General features: G+C 43.5%; 2 protein-coding genes and 1 long non-coding RNA gene across 3 annotated transcripts in view; all 3 read right to left on the bottom strand.

The window, feature by feature from the left end:
* Positions 1-21096, bottom strand: part of LOC144670421 (uncharacterized) — a 918626-nt gene that overhangs the window by 536759 nt on the left and 360771 nt on the right. The gene's annotated exons all lie outside the window — the stretch shown is intronic.
* LOC144670471 (reactive oxygen species modulator 1) lies at positions 17788-18170 on the bottom strand. Its single transcript, XM_078532967.1, has one exon. The coding sequence runs from the start codon at positions 18138-18140 to the stop codon at positions 17901-17903; it is 240 nt and encodes a 79-aa protein (XP_078389093.1). The 5' UTR covers positions 18141-18170; the 3' UTR covers positions 17788-17900.
* On the bottom strand, positions 20213-20685 carry LOC144670351 (histone H2B-like). Its single transcript, XM_078532828.1, has one exon. The coding sequence runs from the start codon at positions 20593-20595 to the stop codon at positions 20221-20223; it is 375 nt and encodes a 124-aa protein (XP_078388954.1). The 5' UTR covers positions 20596-20685; the 3' UTR covers positions 20213-20220.

The raw sequence follows: 21096 nt of genomic DNA, 5'->3' as shown, positions 1-21096 counted from the left end.
ACATGACCAAGCATCCCTCCTGGAATTGGTCCGCCTGGTACACATTATCTGCCACGTCATAACAGTCCCTCACACACTCTGATCAATTAACGCCTGTACCCTTTATTGCTGATGGGTTTCTTGTCATTTTGAATCCCACCTGAGTTGAGTTTTAAGTCAGATTTCATGTTTTCTGGAAAATGAAACTGATTCAGGGAAAAGGAACAGACACTTTCTGTCAGAAAGGGGCAGCCAATTTCTCAAACGGGTTTTGAGGGCATACACTTACGTTTCAAAGCCAAATGCGACCAAACCAGCCCCACTGAAAGTTTTGAACAAATCGCCCAATGCACAGCTACAGCATTGGGGCCTGTCACGTGACCTGCCGGGACATCCCCTGACAGGTCACGTGACATATGAGGCCACAATGCATCACCACCAGATTTGTGACTTGATTCAAACCCAAAATCCTGTCACACTGACTTGTCAAATAAATTTGTCATCTGCTTGACAACACAGCAGTAAAACTTTCTGTATGACCATGAGGATAGCTAGGGAGACATGCACAAAACTAAATCCTTTAATAAAATAGTTTAAAAATCATTTAGACTAAAATTCTGTGAGGAAAAGTCAAGTTATTATTGACAAATCCGCTCAGAGAGCTTCATTGGACAGGAGAGAAATCAGGCGAAGAATCCGAGTAAATTGACACCAGCAAACTGGATCAACTCCCGTGAAGATTAATGTGTAAAAGCTCAGACTTCAGTGCAGCATCAGTTGACCAAGTAGACTTGTTGCCTGGATAAAGTATTCTGACAGAGTTTATTGAACTGAGTGGAATAGACAGATCTTTGCAGAACAACTCAATTATTTCTAGGTTTTTATTTCAAAACTTCCAGTTTGTTGAAAGATAGAATCCATATAAATTATAAATACAGTACAAATGAGTTGATAATTCAAACACAAACATTACTTTCAGGTAAATTAAGTGGGACAATTAAATTACATCCAAGAACTCGATTGACCTGGGAGCTCAAACACAGAAAAAGTAAATTGCAGAGTGAAGTGTTTATAATGTGGATTTGTCGAAAGTGGGAATTAGGTGCAGAGGGGGAATGAGCTGCTGTGTAAATTAAACCGAGAGACAACAGCAAAGATACAAGCAGGAAGGAGTGGAACATTCTAAATAATGAAAACTTTAATTAAACAGGCAGCTCATTTCAGTGTAATTTTGGGAAAGCTGAGAGCTGTTGCCTACACATCCTGTGCTTTGTGGGAAATCCGAAAACAGGCTAATGATAAATGTCAGATTCATAATAAATTAGACAACCAAGCAGAATACAGAAAGTACAGAGGAGAGCTCAAAAAGGAAACACGAACAGCAGAGGGAGTGTATGAGAAAAGATTAGCGGGTGACACTGAAGACTATTACCAAGAAATGGGCAGTCAACGAAAGGGAGGCTGTGGAGGCAGAGGAGATGGCTGCAGTTCTACATGGCAGGAGATATTAAATGACGAAAGAGTTGGTGCTGCAAGGGAAAAGGGAGAGGTAAAGGAACAAGTAACAAAAAACTGAGATATGTCGAAAAGAGGTGTGAATGGAAAATTGAGAAGCAGCTGCCATCCAAAAGCAAAAAAAAACGACAGAAAACTGAGGTTTAAACCAAATGTGAAAAAAGAATCAAAATAGGGACAGAGGTTACAGTACAAAGAACGTTAGAGATTGGAGCAGCAGTAGGCCATTCAGCCCTTCGAGCCTATTCTGCCATTGAACACGATCATGGCTGATCCGATTGTGGCCTCAACTCCACATTCCTGCATGTCTCCCCCAACCCTTGACTCCCTCATCGAATCTAACTCAGCCTTGAATATATTTAATGATCCGGCCTCCACAGCTCTCTTGGGAATATAATTCAAATACGAACCATCCTCTGAAAATAAATTACTCATCTCCATCATAAATGGGGGACCCATTATTTTATAAACTGTGCGCCCTAGTTAACATTGCAAGTGTAATCCTTAGCACAATTGGGATTGTTTATTAAGTGTTGTCCAATTGCGGAATGAGAGTGTGGAGTAATGAACTGCCTGGTGGAGTATAGGTTAGGATTTGCCCTCATGGTTCACTATGTGCACGTATACATGGGCTAACAAAGACTCAGAAAAGTGATTTCCCTTTACATCATATCTCATCTCTGACTGATTCTTCACAACATGAATTGGCCAAATGGTTGAGTGAGTTGTTACAAACAGTTCTGAGCGAGTTTTCCACATACACGGTGAAGGGATTCTTCTCCTTTGTGAAGCCCATACAGGACTTGCATATCGATAGCAATGGCATGTGCATGTGCTTGTTGCTTGTTTGACATTGCTGGCCTCTTGATTAAGGTGCCACTCAAGAAAGCCATTCACATTTGAACCACGTCATTATTTCATGATGATCTAGACTCACTACCATTGTCTGAATTTGTATTCATTGAACATATGAACTCAGCAACTCATGAAGTTGATTTCAGTTTTAATGGCACCATGTATGCCCAAAGAGATGATGTTGCCATGGGACACCCTCTAGGCCCAGCTCTTGTAAACATCTTTGCCCATTTCCACGAGGAACGTGTCTTAAATGAAATTACCCCTAACATCCTATCCCTTTCATGTCTCTGATACATTAGTTACGCATTTTCTATATCTGCATCTGCAGCCACATGTAAAAAAAAATCCTGTGACACCTTAATGGGCTCCAACTTGCTCTATTCTCATTGAAATTGACCAGTCAAATGAGCCGCCTTTCCTCAATGTACTACTTGAGAAATCTGCCAATGCGTTCTCTACTACTGTCTGCTGCTAGCCCACCGCCACTGTTGGGATTCCTATAGTTCCATGCGGTATAAGATAAGTCTTGTCGGCAAACTGATAGGTAGGGACCAGGCCATTCGCTAATCATGCAACATGATGCCAAAATCAGGCACTTCAAACCTATCCTGCAGAATAATGACTCACTCGATCAAATAATTGCTCACTGTATATCACACAAACTCAACAATGGGCCTAAGCCCGCCACTTTATTTTCTGAAAAGTGTCCAGTCTACCTCAGATAACCCTGGAATGGTTAAGGTATCTCAAAATCATGAACAACTAATAAAGCTACACGTTTCACAATGCTACTATGCAGTAGCAACACGAGTGGCATTCTCCACTAACAGGATGCTGCTGACAAGACTAAAACTATGTTCTGCCAACAACACAAATGACTAATGTAGCATATGAATTTCAGTGTCAGTGTGATGTGAGGTCTGTAGCCATATGCCACAATGAATGTTGGATTGTACCAAACAGCTTAGGCCTTCAGCTGTTAACAACAGGCAAAATATTGAGCCTACTCACCAAGATCCTGCTTAAAAAGCACAGAACATAGTGTCCACGTTGGATGTGATTTCACAGAAGGACAATACTTACTGACCAATCCTGATTGTGCTAAGAATTACAGTAACAACTGTTACGATCCCGGCTAATGGTAAAACCGGATAAGTCAGTTCCCAGAGTGAAACCTGCCTTGATAGAACCCAACATGTGTAGGATGTGAGAAAAGTTGCTGAAGAAATTCACATGTTTCTGCTCATGAATTTTGAACACAAAGAACAAAATATTTATCAGAACAAGAAAAAGAAACTACATTAACCAGACAAAACATTCTGAAAGATCTCAATACAAACAAAAGAAGGTGATTCAATTTCCCAATATTCCTTTGCCCAGCAATATCTTTACAGATGGATAAACCAGTGAAGAGTTACCACGGGCTTGTCACAAAGGCTTCTTTCTTGGGGCTGGCACACGTGCAAACTGTTTTCTTCTGGTGAATTCTTGAGCATTCACTTGATCCTTCTCAACCAAGACTTATCTCACCCAAAATAACTACACTTTATACTCACTGTTTCAGTAGCAACACCACCGAACTGACGACGACAATGAGTCCTATAACTGACTCTGCAGTTAACTATTGTCCCAGTAGCCTTGTACACTTCTCTTCTCAAGAGCCTAGAACATCCTTGCTTAACTCTTTGACGCACATTAAACTCGTCCCTTTCTTTCTCTGTCTCTGTGTCACTTGAACACTGTCAGTTGGCAGCAGCCCAGTTTTATTTTCTATTATGTGTTTCTTTTTCCCCAAAATCAGGGAAATGCCTGGAGCAATCAGAGTTGACTTGGTTGTTTGAAATAAGACAAATCTTGGTAGTTAACTCTTCCCTGTGGCATTCCCATGGCAATGCCTCTAACAATCAGCAAATGCTTGTCAACCAATTAGCACCCCCTTCTCATGCATTATAAATTTTTGTTCCCTTTGAGATTTGGTATACTTGTATCTGCTCTGAAAATTAATGTCTTTTCAATGTGTCATTTAAGGTTTGTTAACATAATATCAATTACATTGCTTAGCTTAGGAAAAGACAGTATTATTTGACAATGAGCGTATATGCATAGAGGTTAGCTGGGAAATAGGGTTGTGAAGCAGCAGAGCTGTGAGACTAAACAAGTAAATAAAATCTCTCGATAAATACAAACTATGTGTCTTGGCTCAGCTTCTTCAACTGGTTTGGATCCCATTAACACTGAAGAGGGAAAGACAAAAATTTTCGACATCATGTCCCTATTTTTCAAGAACACTCATGTTCTGTATTCCAAAGTGACAATTTCTACATAAATCTGTTACATTTATAACCATTCCCAGTTCCAATAAAATGTCATGACCTGAAGCCACAGGTGCTTCCAGATCTGCTGTGCATTTCCAGCATTTCCTGTGTTTATTTCAGATTCCCAGCATCCAGAATATTTTGCTTTTATATTTCCATTTTTTAATTGGATGTTACTGTGGGGTAAATTGTATATCTGCCTGGTTCTTGCACTGTGTCTGTGTCGGATATGAGGTGCACATGTCAGTCTCTAACATACATGTGTGCCTAGGGAAAAGGACTGCCTGTGCAGACAGTTCCTACCCTGATCCTTACAACTCCTCCCACACCAAGTGAGATCAGACAGATACAGGCCCCCTTGCACAGATACAGAAAGATGTCACACAGACACTAGTATTAGTCTAATTTTAGGCACCAAACCTTTGGAAATACGTGAAGGTTTTAGAAAGAGTGCAGAAAAGCTTTATAAGAATGGTTGTGAGGGTGAGGGGCTTTAGTTACATGGATAGATTGGAGAAGATGTGGTTACTCTCCTTCAAAAAGAGAAAGCTGTGAGGAGATTTGGTAGAAATGTTCAAAATGATGAGTGTTCTAGACAGAGTAGATAACGATAAAATGGTCCTGTGGGCAGTAGGTATCGATTTATGGTGGTTGGCAAAAGTACTAATGGAGACATCGGGAAGAATCTTTTTATGCAAAAAGCCATTAGGATCTGCAATTCACTGCCTGAGAATTTGCTAGAGACAGGAGAAAGTGGGGTTCTCAAAAGGGAATTGGATAAGCACCTGAAGGGAAAAGGTTTGCAAGGCTGTGGTGGGAGGGCTGGGGATCAGAAGTAGCTGAGTGGATCTGGTGGAGAACGACAACAGACACGAAGGGATGAATGGCCTCTTGCTGTGCTGTAACTATTCTAAGTGTGTATGTATTTAAGCGTAGGATTCATTCTGTCTCACTATCTCTCTGGTAAAGGATTTGAGTGTCTGATTAATCAAGTTTCTGTCAGTCTCTAGGGTTGTGTGTGAATGGCTGATTCATTCTGTATAGCTGTCTCTCGTACACTGTGTGAGTGTGAGGTTCATTATGTATCTCTCAAACTCTGAAACACTTGGGAAGTCGGTGTTCACTCTACCCAGAATATACTTCATTGGACCATCTGGTCGAATTGGTACATTATTCCACAAGATACTCCACCCAGAATACTTCATGTACCATTATCTGCTGATCCATGAAATCCATTCTCCCTCCTATACTTACCTAGCTTTCCCTTAAATACAGCTGCGCTAATCGACTCAACTGCTCAAGGCGACAACAACTTCCAAAATCTACAGATTCCATAAATTATATTGAATTTTTTAATCGGATTTAATACTCATATCTCTGTGTCGACCCTATCACATCCCATCACTTATTCCTCACATTGGCCTGTTTCTGCAACACCAACAGTTCATGTGAGTTCCCTCCGCTCTGTTGCAGTTCTCGGTTCTGGCCAGTAGAGGTCATCACACTCTGCTAGGTCGAAGTTTACAGATCAGAGATGGACACAACAGGCAAGAATTGTTCACATTGTATTGGGAGGGGAAGGGATTTATTCTGTATCTGTCACTCACTGGTGCTTTGTGAAAGACACTCTGAATCAGTCAGTCTTGTTTACCGTACGTGAGTGTGGATAAATTCTCTGTGGAACTGTAGGTGAATGTTGAATTCATTCTACTTCTGTTGATATCTGGTACAATATATCTGAGTCACAGTCAGTCTGTATCTTGCATTTCCAGGTGCTGCATGAGTGTTGGGTCACGTTTTGAGCCTGGCAGTGGAATGGTGCGTGTGCAATGGATGTGTTCTATCAGTCACTTTCTGGTATTGCAAGTGAGCTCGGTACTCACTCTGAATTTCTTAATGGTGGTGGTGGTTTGTGAGTGTGCATGTGTTTCACTCTTTGCCAGTCACTGCTACTGTATGTGAATGTGGAAACCATTCAGAATCTGATTGTCTCTGGCATTCCTGGGAGTGAAGTTTCAGACTGCACTTGTTATTCACTGGAACTGTGTATGAGTTTGGCAGGCATTCTGATCTGTCACTAGGGGAGTAGGTGAGTGTAGGATTCATATTCCAAATTTCATTGTCTGGCAGTCTATAGGAACTGGGCATGATTTTGTACCTGAATGTCTGTGGTGTTGTTTTTGAGCATGACAATCATATATATATCTGTCAGGCTCTCCTAATGTGTGGGTTTAATTCTGGATCTGTCAATGGCATTCTATGTCTGTGGTATTGTTATGTAGGTTGGGAATCACATGTGTCTTTCATTCCCTCGTGCTGTTTGTGAGCATGAGATTCATTCTATATCTGTCATTCGGATTAATTCTGTATCTGTCAGTGTCTGCTACTGTATGAAATTGTGCGATTCAATTGGTATATTTCATTCACTAGTATTGTATGTGGAAGTGGATTTATTGTGAGTTTGTGCGTGTGTCTGTGTGTGTGTGTGCGTGTGGACTTCCATTTGTTTCTGTCAGCACTTGTTACTCTATGTGACTCTTGGACCCTTTCTACAGTCTCTCAGTGGTATCATTGGTGTGTCAGAAAAATTTTGTATCATGCACACTCAAATATTGTGAGTGAGTGCAGTGAACAGCTTGTGTCTCTCAGCATCTGGCACTGAACATGTGTTTGAGAATTATTCTCTATCTGTCAGTCTCTGGTACTCTGGGTGGGAATGGGATTTATCATGTAACCTTCAGTGTCTGGGATTGTTCGTAAGATTGGGTTAATTGTATATAAATTTCCAGCACAGCCACAGGCCACTAATGTGGTCAGCTTAAGCAAACTATATGTGGGAGTTTTGGCGCAGTATTAAATCTATGTCATTTTGAACACAATTGGGAAAGATAATGCATCCTTTAATCTGATACTGGATGGGTGTGCAAGTGTAACTCAAGTTGTACTAATCGATTTGATCTGTGACATTCAGTCTGATTCTGAGTAAGAACTTTGACATGAACGTAAAATGGAGCTCAGTCTGGAATTGTTACAGTATTTCCATTTGACACTGTGTGAGGATGGAGGATTAGTATGTAATCTATAGCTCAGTTCATATTCATCAAATTGATATTGTCTATTTTAGTTTCATAATCAGGGTGAGTTTTAAACTAGAAACTGAATTTCTGTCTCAGGTTATCCTAGCTTTCAGGATATCTCAAACTGATAATGTACTTGAGATTTGAACTTGTATCTCAGATATATGTCACGACACATTATGGGAATTAATAGTGCAATTTATAAACTCATGGCATGTGCAAATACTGGACTGGTAATTAACATGAATCTCAGCGTGCATCATTAAGGTTTAGCCTGTGAGCTTGTAACTGGAAACATGTCAGTTTCACCTGATATTTAACTTGTAGCGAAGGCAGCACTATTGTGAGACTGACCCAGTGAGAATTTGATAGTGGGTGAGAATTTGGACTGGGATTTATGGACACTCCAGTCTGCGGGTGAAATGGATACTACGTCTATCTCTCCTGCTCTGTTTGATTCGTGGATGGAAAATGACTCAGGATGTACTTATGCTGTCTGAGACTGTGAAACTGATGACCTGTCTGTGTCTCTGTGCTCTGTCAGTGATAATGTACATACTGTGTGTGAGAAGGAGCTGGCGGGAATCTTCATTCCAATTTGGCTGGACGAAACATCTCATTTATTCTGGTTCCTTCAATTATTTGCCTGCTGGAAAAAAGGATATTTTAGAATTCATCTACAGGTGAGGTATAAGATACTGATTCCATGAGTTTAATCTCTCGATCAATAATCACTATGAATGGTCTGGGAAGTCTGGGAAGAGTGCCCTCTGCAATTACCGTCGCCGTGAAGCAGTCTCGGAAGAGTTTCCTTAAATTCGGCCAGTGGTCAGGGACAGGAGGGTGTGACTATGAGTGGCACAGGTAGAGGAATCCAGGAAGTAGCACTGCAGGAGCCTCAGTCCTTGCCATTAACCAACAGGTTCGAGATTCTTGCTCCCTGTGTGGACAAGAGCGGGGACTCTAGGGAGGATGAGCAAACTGACCATAGTACCATGGCACAGGGAGCCATTCAAGTGGGGGGAGAAAAGAGAAATGTAGCTGTACTCGGGGATAGTATAGTTAGGGGAGTGATACTGTTCTCTGTAGCCAGGATTGAGAGTCCCGAAGGCTGTGTTCCCTACCTGGTGCCAGGGTTAGGGATATCTCATCTTGGCTGCAGAGGAACTTGGAGTGGGTGGGGAAAGATCCAGTTGTCGTGGTCCACGGAGGCACCAACGATAGAGGTAGAACAAGGAAAGAGGTTCTGCTGAGGGAATACAAGCAGCTAGAGGCTAAATTAAAAAGCAGAACCAACAAGGTAATAATCTCCTACCTGAGCCATAAGCTAATTGGTATCGGGTCAATAAGATTAAAGAGGTGAATGTGTGGCTCAAAGTTTGGTGTGGGAGAAATGGGTTCAAATTCATGGGACATTGGCACTAGTACTGGGGAAAGAGGGAGCTATTCCATTCGGATCAGCTCCACTTTAATCAGGCTGGGACCAGTGTCCTGGCGAATTGTATAACTAGGGTTGTAGATAGGGTTTTAAACTAAATAGTGGCGGGGGCTGGGGTTCAGTTGCATGGAAAGAGAAAAATCAAAGTTTAAGGAGAGGGTAAGAGTGCAGGTTAGTGACGAGGCTGATTGTTCCCAAGAAGTGAAAGGAAGGGACAGAGTGTGTGAACACCATATTGCACCAAAGAATCATAAAAGCATAGGGACAATTGAGAACAGGGCAAACTTAAAGGCTTTGTATCTGAATGTGTGTAGCATTCAGAATAAAACTAATGAGTTAAAAGCACAAATAGAGATAAATAGGTATGATTTGGTGGTGATTACTGAGACGTGGTTACAGGGAGAACAGGATTGGGAGCTGAATATCCAAGGGTACTCAGTGTTTCAGAAGGATAGGCAGGAAGGAAAAGGAGGTGATGTAGCATTGTTAGTAAAGGAAGAGAACAGTGCTATAGTGAGGAATCAAATAGGCACTGGAGAGCAAGATGTAGAGTCAGTGTGCGTAGAAATAAGATTTCATGCATGAATTGCTGAAAGCTAGTATACAGGCTCAGCAGGTAATAAGAAAGGCAAATGGATTTGTGGCATTTATTGCTAAAGGAATAGGGTATAAGAATAGGGAATTGTTGTGGCGACTTTACAAGGCATTGGTGAGACTGCACCTGGAGTACTGTGCACTGTCTTGGTCCCCTTACTTGATGAAGGATGTATTTGCATTGGGAGCAGTTCAGAGGTGGTTCACTAGATTGATTCCAGAGATGCGGGTCTTGTCATAAGAGGAGAGATTGAGCAGTTTAGGCCTAAACTCGCTGGAGTTTAGAAGTGTGAGAGGAGACCTAATTGAGGTATATAAGATGCTAAAGGGGATAGACAAAGTAGACATGGAGCGCATGTTTCCCCTTGTGGGGCATTCTAGAACGAGAGGCAATAGTGTTAGGCTGAGGGGTGATAGATTTAAATCAGGGATGAGGAAGAATTACTTTTCTCAAAGGGTTGTGAAACAGCTGAATAAATTTAAGGAGGAGGTAAACAGATTTTTAATTAGTAATGGGTTGAAAGGTTATGGGGAGAGGGCGGGAAATTGGAGTTGAGGCCGAAATGAGATCAGCCATGATTGTATTGAATGGCGGGGCAGGCTCGAGGGGCTGAATTGCCTACTCCTGCTTCTTGTTCTTATGTTCTTATGAATGGTTTGAGAGGCTGTAGCCAGATTCTAGCTCTGATTGGACAGACCCTTCTCGATCCAATTCTCAACTAATCAGAGAGCCAGGTAGAAGAAACTGTAAGTTCTGACTGGCTTATATTTTCATCTTTGAAAAGCCTGCCAATTTCAGATCATGTGTGGATAATTCTATTTCCAGCAATTTCTGGTACTGAATGAAACTTTGGGATTCATGCTGTACCTTCTAATTCTGTGACTTGTACATGAGAGAGGTTTGTTCTGTATCTGTCAATCTCCATTTTTTTTATGTGATGGTGGAATTAATTCTCTATCTGCTAATCTTGTACCATGTGAGACTATAGGATTCTCTCTGTATCTGTCACTTGCTGAACTGCATGTGTGTGAGGGATTTATTATGTATCTGTCAGTCTCTGTTTCTGTATGCAAGTGCTGATATCAACCTGTACTGCCGAGTCTCTGCTCTGCTCTGTGAGTGTGGTCACATTCACTGTCTGTCATTGTTGTGTGTGACTGTGGGATTCATTCTGTGATCATCAGCCCTTGGGACTCAGCCAGTGTGAGAGTCAGTCTGCATCTCTCCATCTCTCATCCATTGTCAGGTTAATTCTGTAACTGACATTCATTGGAGCTGTGTTGTTATGGCCTTAATTCTGCATCTGTTAGCCTCTGGTTTGGGATGTGGATTTAGGACATATTCCATATCTGACAGACTCTGGTGCTGAATGTGACAATCAATTTAACTTTCTATCTGTCAGTCTTAATGCAAAATAATTTGTAATTGTGTATCTGTCTGTCTATGGTACTGTATGTGAGTATGGGATGAATTATGTACCTGTCAGTCATGGAACTGAATGTGATTTTGTGACCCATTCCATCTGTCAGTCCCCAGAATTACAAGTGAATGTGGAGCTCATTCGGAAGCTGCCAATATCTGGAAGTGAGTGTGAGTTTGAGGTCAGTTCTGCAGTCATCTGTCTTTGACTACATGTGTGCTTCATTCATTCTGTATGTAACAGTCTCTGGGCCTGTAACCAAATGTTGATTTCTCTCTGTATCTGTCAGTTGTGGGACTGTGTATGAGTGCAGGATAAATTATATGAATGTCATTCTCTGATACTATGTCAGTGTGGGATTCGATTTGCTTCAATATATCACTTGTGAAATAAAAAAGTGTTCTATTCCGTGCTTCCTTTCAGTTACCTGTAAAGTGCAATATTGTTGCATTCAATCTGTATGTGTCCAAGTCTTGTCTTGCATTTGGATTTATTATTCTTTCTGTATCAGTAGGTCCAGGGTAATTTACATGAGAGGGAGATTAATTGCAACCGTAACATCTGTGAATGTGGCACTCAGGCTTTTGCTGTCCATATCTGGAAATAATTGTGTCACTGATGTTGATTTTACTTTTTTCTTCATCTATTAATGTCTGTGAATGAGATTTGTCTTCTGCCTGTTAGTCGGTGGCACTTTAAATGACTGCTTTTGGTCTGTGCCTTATTGTCTTTATCTGTGTGTAGTCCTGTGGGGTTTCTTTTCTACATTTCAGGGTTTGGTCCTCTGTATAAAGTGGGATTAATGCAGTGTATGTCAGTTTCTGGTGAGTGTGGACATACCTCTGTATTAGTCAATCTCTCAAACTGAATGTGAGTGTGCATTAATTCAGTTTTCATCAGCATCTGGCCCACACTGAGGGTGGGAATCATCCAATATTTGTCAGTTTCTGGTATTGTATGTGAATGTGCTGCTTCATTCTGAGTCATTGCCTTGTAAAGGGTGTGTGTGGGGGGTTTATTTCTACCTGTCACTGTGCAATACCGAATGGGATTATGAGCTTCATTCTGTATTTTTCAATCTCTACTGCTCGATGTGAATGTGTTTATTTTTGGCCGCCAGTCTCAGGTACAATAAGAGACTCTGGAATTTATTATACCTTTGCCAGTCTCTGATAGGGTATGTGACAGTGGGCTACATTCTACATCTTTTACTCAATGGCAATGCAAATGAAAGTAACTTTAATTCTGTATTTGTCAATCCCTGGATTAAATGTGTATTTGGAATTTGTTGTTCTTATGTCTGTTTCTAGACTTTCATGTGTGTGTGGGGTTCATTCTCGATCTATGTGTCTCTGCCATTGAATGCAAGTGTGGGAGTTTTCTGTATTGGTACCTAACCTGCATCTCAGGCATGATCTACAGGCTACATTCAGTAGTTCTGTGTGAGTTGTGCAGTGGTATTAAATTTGTATCTGTGAGAACAAATTGAAGTGATAATATTCGCATCAATCTGATGCATGGTCCATTATGTAATTCCTGCAGTTTGAAAAAAACGGAATTCATACTTTAATTGTATATTCTAGTCTAACACTTCGTCAGATTTTGGAACTGGTATTTAATGTGTAGCTCACTCTACATTCTGTGGTGCTTAGTAGCAATTCATCATGCATCTTACACTAAGGTAAATGTTGTCTGATGTAGTTAATAACTGGCCAAGGTGACTCCGTGTATTTAAATCAAATAGTGGCTGTGCTTTTGCCCTGGGATTGATGTACCTAGTCCTCAGGTGTACTGGGTTGGAGGGAAATGGAATCAACTTCCCCATCCAATGATCTTTTTGACTCTTATATTGAAAGGGCGCCTCTCAACCTTGGGGTCTATGTCGGTCTCTATATGATATATTTTGGCCTAAAGACCTGGCAGTATCTCTGGGCTTTGTGAGTGATATTGTACTTACTGTGAGTTGGAATCATCACGCTACACTTGTCCTTGTTTCGAGGAATCATCCGGTTCCTTCAATTCTTTCCGTACACACAGAAAACATAACTCCATTACCCGAAGAATAGATGAAGTAGAAGATACAAAAGTGATCAATGTATTTTAAAAATAACTTATTATAATGAACAATCAACAAAGCAAAACTAGCAGCATATCAGTGTCTGACCCCATCACGGTACTGGAGCAATCTGTTTCTGCTCATCTGCTATTTTGAGCGGTTTTACAACAATTTAATGACATTAGAAACAACCTGTCCTGTGCACTGCTCCTTGAATTAGACTATCCGATGGAGGAGTGACTTTCGCAAGAGTCAGGTTTCTATTTGCTGCTCCCTTTCAACTAACAGTGGACCTGGAAACAAGCAGGCACAGTTTTAAATGTCTCTTTCACACTTCTCACCTGGTGCCTGAAATTGATCTTCTTTGTGTAACTGGAAACATTGTTACTGTGCGGCTATTTCCCCCGCCATTCTCTGTCCAATAACAAGGGACAGTGGGAGCCGGAACTAAGCCAGGAAGCTTCACTCGGGTTTGGGGAGAGAAAGCAGCAATGATCTTCAATGGCGAGTTCTTCTCACTCTGTCCAGACACTGCTCGAGAATGGCCTCTCCCTTCCCCCCGCTCACTCCATGTTCCGGGAGCAGCTCGTGTTCCAGGGAGCCCATTAAAAACAGCCGCCGCCTCCGCCTCAGCTGCCCGGACACTCAGTGCCAATCTCTGAGCATATCTGCGGACGCGGCTCCAAACCGATGCGCTGCTTTAAGCAGATGCTGTTTGTTCACTTCCCTCTGGGGCGGTGATGTCTCCGATCGCTGCTGAATTAAACCCTATTCCGCTCACTGAGTGAATGACGCTGTCGGCCATTGTTGGGGGAGGGGTTGCGCATGCGCTCTTATCCTCATTGTGACGACTCCGGGGAAGGGTTTAAACTGCGCATGCGCAGAACTCCACGGCGACAATTCAAACGCTAAAATCAATGGGAATTTTCCCCATTTCAATCTCATCACAGAGAGAACAAAATCTCCGAACCTGTGTCGGCGCGGGGGGCAAGGGGCGTTGGGTGCGAGTGGACGTGTGGCGGGGGTACACTGGTGGGTAAAGGCCGCTTTACAACATCAATTTTAACCCGAGATTCCCCCAGACAGCTTGTAAAATGCTGGAACCGTGTGTGTATGAGGATGGTGATGTTACTGAGGATGATTCCTGTTTTAGTATAGACTGTGTTTAGGTCGGAATATTACTGAGTGTTAATTATAACGAGAGCATATTTCAAAGCCCCGGGTTTGCGGAAACTCCTGACTGTGAAGCCCGGGTCTGTCCAGGTTTGTGTCTCGGTTCCATTGGTAATAAACGGGATGAAATTGGCGGTTGCAGAAACTGGAGGAGGAGCTGAAAGATCAGGGGCTGTTCTCTCTCTGTCTGTCACTCCGGCTCTCTCCCCCCTCCCGCTCTCTGTTTAATCTTCACTCTGTCTCCTCCCCTCCCTGCTCTCAAACCGCGTTTTTCAGTCACGTCGGGGCGGGCTCTTTAAAAGAGGAACGTGAAGCAGCTCGTGTCTCATATTCTGCAGCGATCTGAGTGAAGAATCATCATGTCTGGCAGAGGGAAAGGAGGGAAAGGACTGGGGAAAGGCGGAGCAAAGCGGCACCGCAAAGTGCTTCGTGATAATATCCAGGGCATCACCAAACCAGCAATCCGCCGCCTGGCTCGCCGTGGCGGTGTCAAGCGGATCTCGGGTTTGATCTATGAGGAGACTCGCGGGGTGCTGAAGGTTTTCCTGGAGAATGTGATCAGGGATGCGGTCACCTACACTGAACACGCCAAGCGCAAGACGGTCACTGCCATGGATGTGGTGTATGCTCTGAAACGCCAGGGCCGCACTCTCTATGGATTCGGCAGCTAAACAACTCGACCCTTTCTACCAGACACACAACAAAGGCTCTTTTCAGGGCCACCCACCACCTCACAGAGAGAGCAGAGACCTGGGAACGGGAGCTGGGATGGGCTGTTATCGGGAATGTTAGTGAGTGTCTGAAACAGAAAAAAGAGGACTAACGAAGAGTGAAACGGACTACAAACGCTAACTCTTTTCTATCCACAGAAGCTGTGAGACATACGGAGGTTTCCAGCATATTCTGTTCTTAATTCAGATTTCCGGCATCCGCAGTATTTTTCATTTATTTTAGTGCCTGATTTGTTCCGGGGTTCGGGGGGATGTGCTAAGTAACTCGATTTAATCGTTGTTTATTAACCTGGATGGCACATTCTCCACTGACGCTGAAAAGCCTCTCCGCTACTTCACATATTCCAAATGTTTTATTCTCGGTGACACCAGCCGTTCAATGCGTCAGTGGAGTTGAGGTTACAATCAGATCATCCATGATTTCACTGAATAGGATCAGTCTCGAAGGGCTGAGTGGCCTCCTCCTGCTCCGAAACTCAATGTTCCCACGTATGTTCGTGAAGTTACTGACAGGGTTTGGGAAACTGAACAGTTTCAGCTCAGCCACTCGGCGACCTGGAATTCCCGCAGTCTGAGCCGGACTCTAGCTCTGATTGGTCACCGTCTTCTTTGTCTAATTCTTAACCAATCGCAGAGTCATGTGGATGAGGTCGAAAATTATGATTGGTTTATTTTTCTTCGAATTCGAAAAGCCCGCCAATTCCACTGTTGGAATATACAAGATAACCTTAATTTTCAGGCAACAATTTTTAATCTCTCACTTTATGATCTGTTATATTGCACTCCCTGTCACAAAATCTTGGCGCTATTTTAGGAACAGTCTGAATTTGTCAATCTCCTTTCAGGAAATGGGATCTGTCAGGCCGGGAACAGCGGGAGAATCGAGCCGGTCCCTTTCCCCGCTCATTATCGTCATGATCTGCCCAGAAAGAGGGCAATGGGAAGGGGTCTGAAGCCCCCAGCACCGGTTCCATTTTATTACCCACTCCAGACCTCGAAGCGAGCGGCGATTTTAAGGTTTGGTTGTGCTGGAGGGAGCAATGGACAGTCCTTCAATTTTTGCCTGCGAAATCCAGCACTGACTGTACACAGTTCACACAACAGACTGGTGTTTCTGTCCAAAAATGTGGAGGTTCACCAGGATGATGCCGGGTTTAAAAATTGTCGGAATAGGTTAAATGAACAGGAATTTCATTCGGGTTAGGAAATAATGATTTGCAGTGAAAATTTTTAATTTTAAAAATGGAGGAACAAAGTCTTCTGATGTCGAGGCGGTAAACAGCTGGAAATAAAGGCGGAATTTTTCAAATGAGCGATTAAAAACAACTCGACCAATGGAGACCTGAGTTGCCAGGGATTAGTTCATTGGTTAGATTTTGGATAAAACTGCCTGGGCGTAAGGCTGCAGCCAATTACTGTTCGGGGCGGTTCCTCACAGAGTTTAAAAAGGCGAGTTGCAGTGCAGTTTGTCTTAATAGTTCTTGCAGCTGACATTGTGGTGAATCTGTTCAGAAAATGGCCAGTGTCAGCTGTGGCTCAGTTCATAGCACCCTCGCCTTTGAATCAGAGGGTTGTGGGTTCATGTCCCACTCCCGGAAACCAAGAACTGTGATTGTACTCGAAAAGAGTTGCAATCTGTGACTGTTGGTAACTCGAACGAGTTTCCTACAGGTAGGAAGTAGACGATAGAGATTTAATCAATGTTCAGAAAATGGCCAGGACCAAGCAGACAGCGCGCAAATCGACCGGAGGGAAAGCTCCCCGCAAACAGCTGGCTACCAAAGCGGCCCGGAAGAGCGCTCCAGCAACAGGCGGCGTGAAGAAGCCTCATCGCTACAGACCCGGCACTGTGGCTCTGAGGGAGATCCGCCGCTACCAGAAATCCACCGAGCTGCTCATCCGCAAACTGCCCTTCCAGCGCCTGGTGCGAGAGATCGCTCAGGACTTCAAGACAGACCTGCGCTTCCAGAGCTCGGCCGTCATGGCCCTGCAGGAGGCCAGCGAGGCTTACCTGGTGGGGCTCTTTGAGGACACCAACCTGTGCGCCATCCACGCCAAGCGAGTCACCATCATGCCCAAAGACATCCAGCTGGCCCGCCGCATCCGCGGGGAACGCGCCTAAAACCCGGCTTCAGCACCAAGTACAACAAACGGCTCTTTTAAGAGCCACTAAATCGACACATGAAAGAGCTGCGATCTCCTGTTTACAAATCCAGCACTTAGACATTGCTTAGATACATTTCACTAAGTTGCAACAGTTTATTTTTTGTTCTCTACAAATCTATTTTGTGGGATTGACAATCACAGACGATGCAGTTGTAAATTGTAGCGCAGATGGTGTCTTAATTTCAACAGAAAATTGGCACTGCGGTCACCTTAGTGCTCTAGGATACTTACAATAAATGGCGGCGCTGATAATGTATTAAATACTGCGAGCAGACAACTATCCCGGGAAAAGGGTGAGCTGCGGGTTACAAGTCAGTGCCCAATAAAGGCAACGCCCTGAGCAACAAACGTGTATCCCTCCGGTGCACATATATACCATAGAATATAAAAGAATTTGCATAGCACAGGAGGCCATTCATTCCTTTCGTGTCTGCATTTGCTCTCCAAATTTTTTTTTTGCAATAGTAAATCATACACTTTAATCTCCATTATTATACAGCTGGTAATCAAGGGGACAGAGACAGGTCATACATTATCTGCAACACTTGAAATTTCAGCAGAAAGAAAAGACTGATTGTTAGCATCTGATTCCCATTCCAATCGCCATGAACGTTCCAAACGTGCCTCCACTCTGCATCATGGTCTTCCCAACACCACCCAGCAGCTCTCGACCTCTCAGCCCCAGCCTGAGGCATGAAAAACTGCCAAAAAGTGCACCAGCTGCCATGCCAACTGCACAGCCCATCATGAAGCCCATTTTAACTCTGTCAAAGCAGCTGGGCTGTGACTGCCCGTACGGTCCCACTGTGACTGGCATCGCCGACGCGCGTTTGGAGTCTCAGAACCTCAGCGCCTCGTGTTATGACCTAAAGCTTCCCCCCGCCCCCAGGTCTGGCAGCATCTGTGTGGGGACAGAGTTACCGTCCCGAATCGGCATTACGCTTCATCAGAGCCAGAATGAAATGAGTTCACACAGTGAGCAGCCCTTTCAATGATCCTGTGAGTGGCTCTGAAAAGAGCCTTTGGGTTATTGGATTAAGGAATGGCCGCTTCACTTGGTCTTCGAGCCCGCAGCGGCGCTGGTTTTCTTGGGCAGCAGCACGGCCTGGATATTAGGCAGCACCCCGCCCTGAGCGATGGTCACCCCTCCCAGCAGCCTGTTGAGCTCCTCGTCGTTGCGGACGGCCAGCTGCAGGTGTCTGGGGATGATGCGGGTCTTCTTGTTGTCCCGGGCCGCGTTACCGGCCAGCTCGAGGATTTCAGCCGTCAGATACTCCAGCACAGCAGCCAGATAGACCGGGGCTCCGGCACCCACACGCTCAGCATAGTTGCCCTTTCTCAGGAGCCTGTGAACACGGCCCACCGGGAACTGCAGTCCAGCCCGGGAGGAGCGAGATCTGGCCTTGGAGCGAGCTTTACCGCCGGTCTTTCCTCTTCCAGACATTTCACAATCTCACAAATACTTTCACAAAGAATGAGGAAATGCGCTCGCATTCGCTTCTCTTATAGCTTCGGGAGGAATGGTGCTGCGGGCATTGCTGATTGGTCACTTTGTTGCTGCATCTCATAATGTTGTTCACATCACCAATCAGATATCTACTGAACTCACCAATCCGGAGACTCTACGGATGAGGGCGGAAAATTACGGCGCCAAATTTTGAGATTCCAACTGATTTTTCTTTCAAATTTTAAAAGCCCGCCAAATTTGTAAAAAAAAAGCCAAAAAAAAAAACGGACGAACATAGTACTAATTGGATAAAAGCAAAATACTGGTGATCCTGGAAATCTGAAACAAAAATACCTGGAAAAATTCATCTGCGGCGAGGAACAAAGTTGACGTTTCGAGTACTAATTGGAAATAGTTATTCAGTATTTAGTATTCGAATGTTATATTCACTTCATCTCTCTCTCTCTCTCTTTCCCTGGACTACATTTTTTTGTATATTTCAGTTTTTGATTTTCTGTCTGGGTTTATGTGTATCTGAAAACAAGTCGAAAATAACGGCGCAAACTTATGGAATGTTTGTTTTTTATTCGACATCGAAATTACCTCCGATATATTTATAAAACAAGAAATACATTTCATATAGAAAATCCAGTTAATAGTGAACACGGTCTGATGACAAAGTTTTACAAATGTCCTTCCCTGATGGGACTATTTCACATTTTATCCTAAATTCCAGATCCGCTTTAAGAATCCGGCATCAATTCGAGATAATCTCGATCCGTCATGAAACCTACTAAGCAGCCGGCTGAAAGTGCCATTTACATCGTTCTGCTGATAGACGGTATATTGTAGATATTTGTGACAGCCAAAATTGAACATACTTGGAGTAAATTTGCCAGTGTTTAGACTGAAGGTTGCTACACAACCGGTGCTTACAGGAAATGAACTGATCGATTATGGAGGCCAAACTTGAACCAAATTGGAAACTGAATCATTTACGTTCTATTCGCTCTCTCTCCAAAACCAGGGAAAGGGGTCGAATATGACGCGTCTTAAAACAAAGCGCAGAGGGTGAGCGGCAAGTCATTAATTTATGGGGCATCATTAACGAGACCCAACAATTGAACGAGAATTAAATCTACATTCACGTCAGGGAGAGGTCGAGTGTGTTCAGTTCTGCCGAAGGGTCATAAAGACTCGAAACGTTAACTGATTTCTTCTCCACCGATGCTGACAGACCTGCTGAGTTTTTCCAGGTAATTCTGTTTTTGTTTTAAATCTACATTACCGAGAATCTCTGATTGAAACGTGATCAAAATAACAATTTCACAATTCGAAATGCTTCATAGCTAAAACATAAATTTAGAAGTAATGTAATGATATAGCTTTTTCAGAGTGATTGTGGGTGGCTCTTAAAAGAGCCGTTGTGTTTTGAATCAGTTCTGGGGTTTTACTTGGAGCTGGTGTACTTGGTCACCGCCTTTGTCCCTTCCGACACGGCGTGCTTGGCCAGTTCCCCGGGCAGCAGCAGGCGCACGGCGGTCTGGATCTCCCGGGAGCTGATGGTGCTGCGCTTGTTGTAATGGGCCAGGCGGGAAGCCTCACCCGCGATGCGCTCGAAAATATCGTTCACGAACGAGTTCATGATGCTCATGGCCTTGGAGGAGATGCCGGTGTCGGGGTGAACCTGCTTCATCACTTTGTAGATGTAGATGGCGTAACTCTCCTTCCTCGACTTTCGCCGCTTCTTGCCGCCCTTCGCTACCGGTTTCTTTAAGGCTTTCTTGGCTCCCTTCTTGGGAACTGGTTTCTTCTCATCAACCATCGTCACTTTCAAACACAGAATAAAACAAACCCCTTCCGAGCGCCAATTAAATAAACAGTCTGACAGACCTATGCTAATGAGGAATGGGGAAACAATGATTCTGATTGGACATTTAAAAAAATACAACAGCCACTTATTTTGTACTTTTCTCTGATTGCATATTTAAAGACACCAATCAAATTTCGACTTCTCCACCAATCATTATCCCTTTTACTACAATCAGGAAATAAATTTTATCAGGATTCTCTCCAGTCCCAGTTTGTGAAGATACACCGGGAATTGTCGTCTGGTTGTTCGTGCGAGGGGCCCTTCTCCACAGAGGGACTGAACGGAAAAGCGGGATTCCTCCTGGAACTCTTGTAACGTGTGCGAATTACTCACTGGGATATTGTGTGAGTATGTGTGTGTGAGTGGTAGTGGGTTGAGGCTGTGGTACGTCGTGAGAGTGTAGAATTTATTCTGTACCTGTCTTTGGGAGTGTTTAAAACTCATTGTGCGTCT

The sequence above is a fragment of the Cetorhinus maximus genome, chromosome 31 (genome assembly GCF_964194155.1).
Source record: "Cetorhinus maximus chromosome 31, sCetMax3.hap1.1, whole genome shotgun sequence".
In the NCBI taxonomy this organism is placed as follows: domain Eukaryota; kingdom Metazoa; phylum Chordata; class Chondrichthyes; order Lamniformes; family Cetorhinidae; genus Cetorhinus; species Cetorhinus maximus.
The sequence above is the reverse complement of the archived record's forward strand: the minus strand, read 5'-3'. Positions and strand labels throughout refer to the sequence as shown.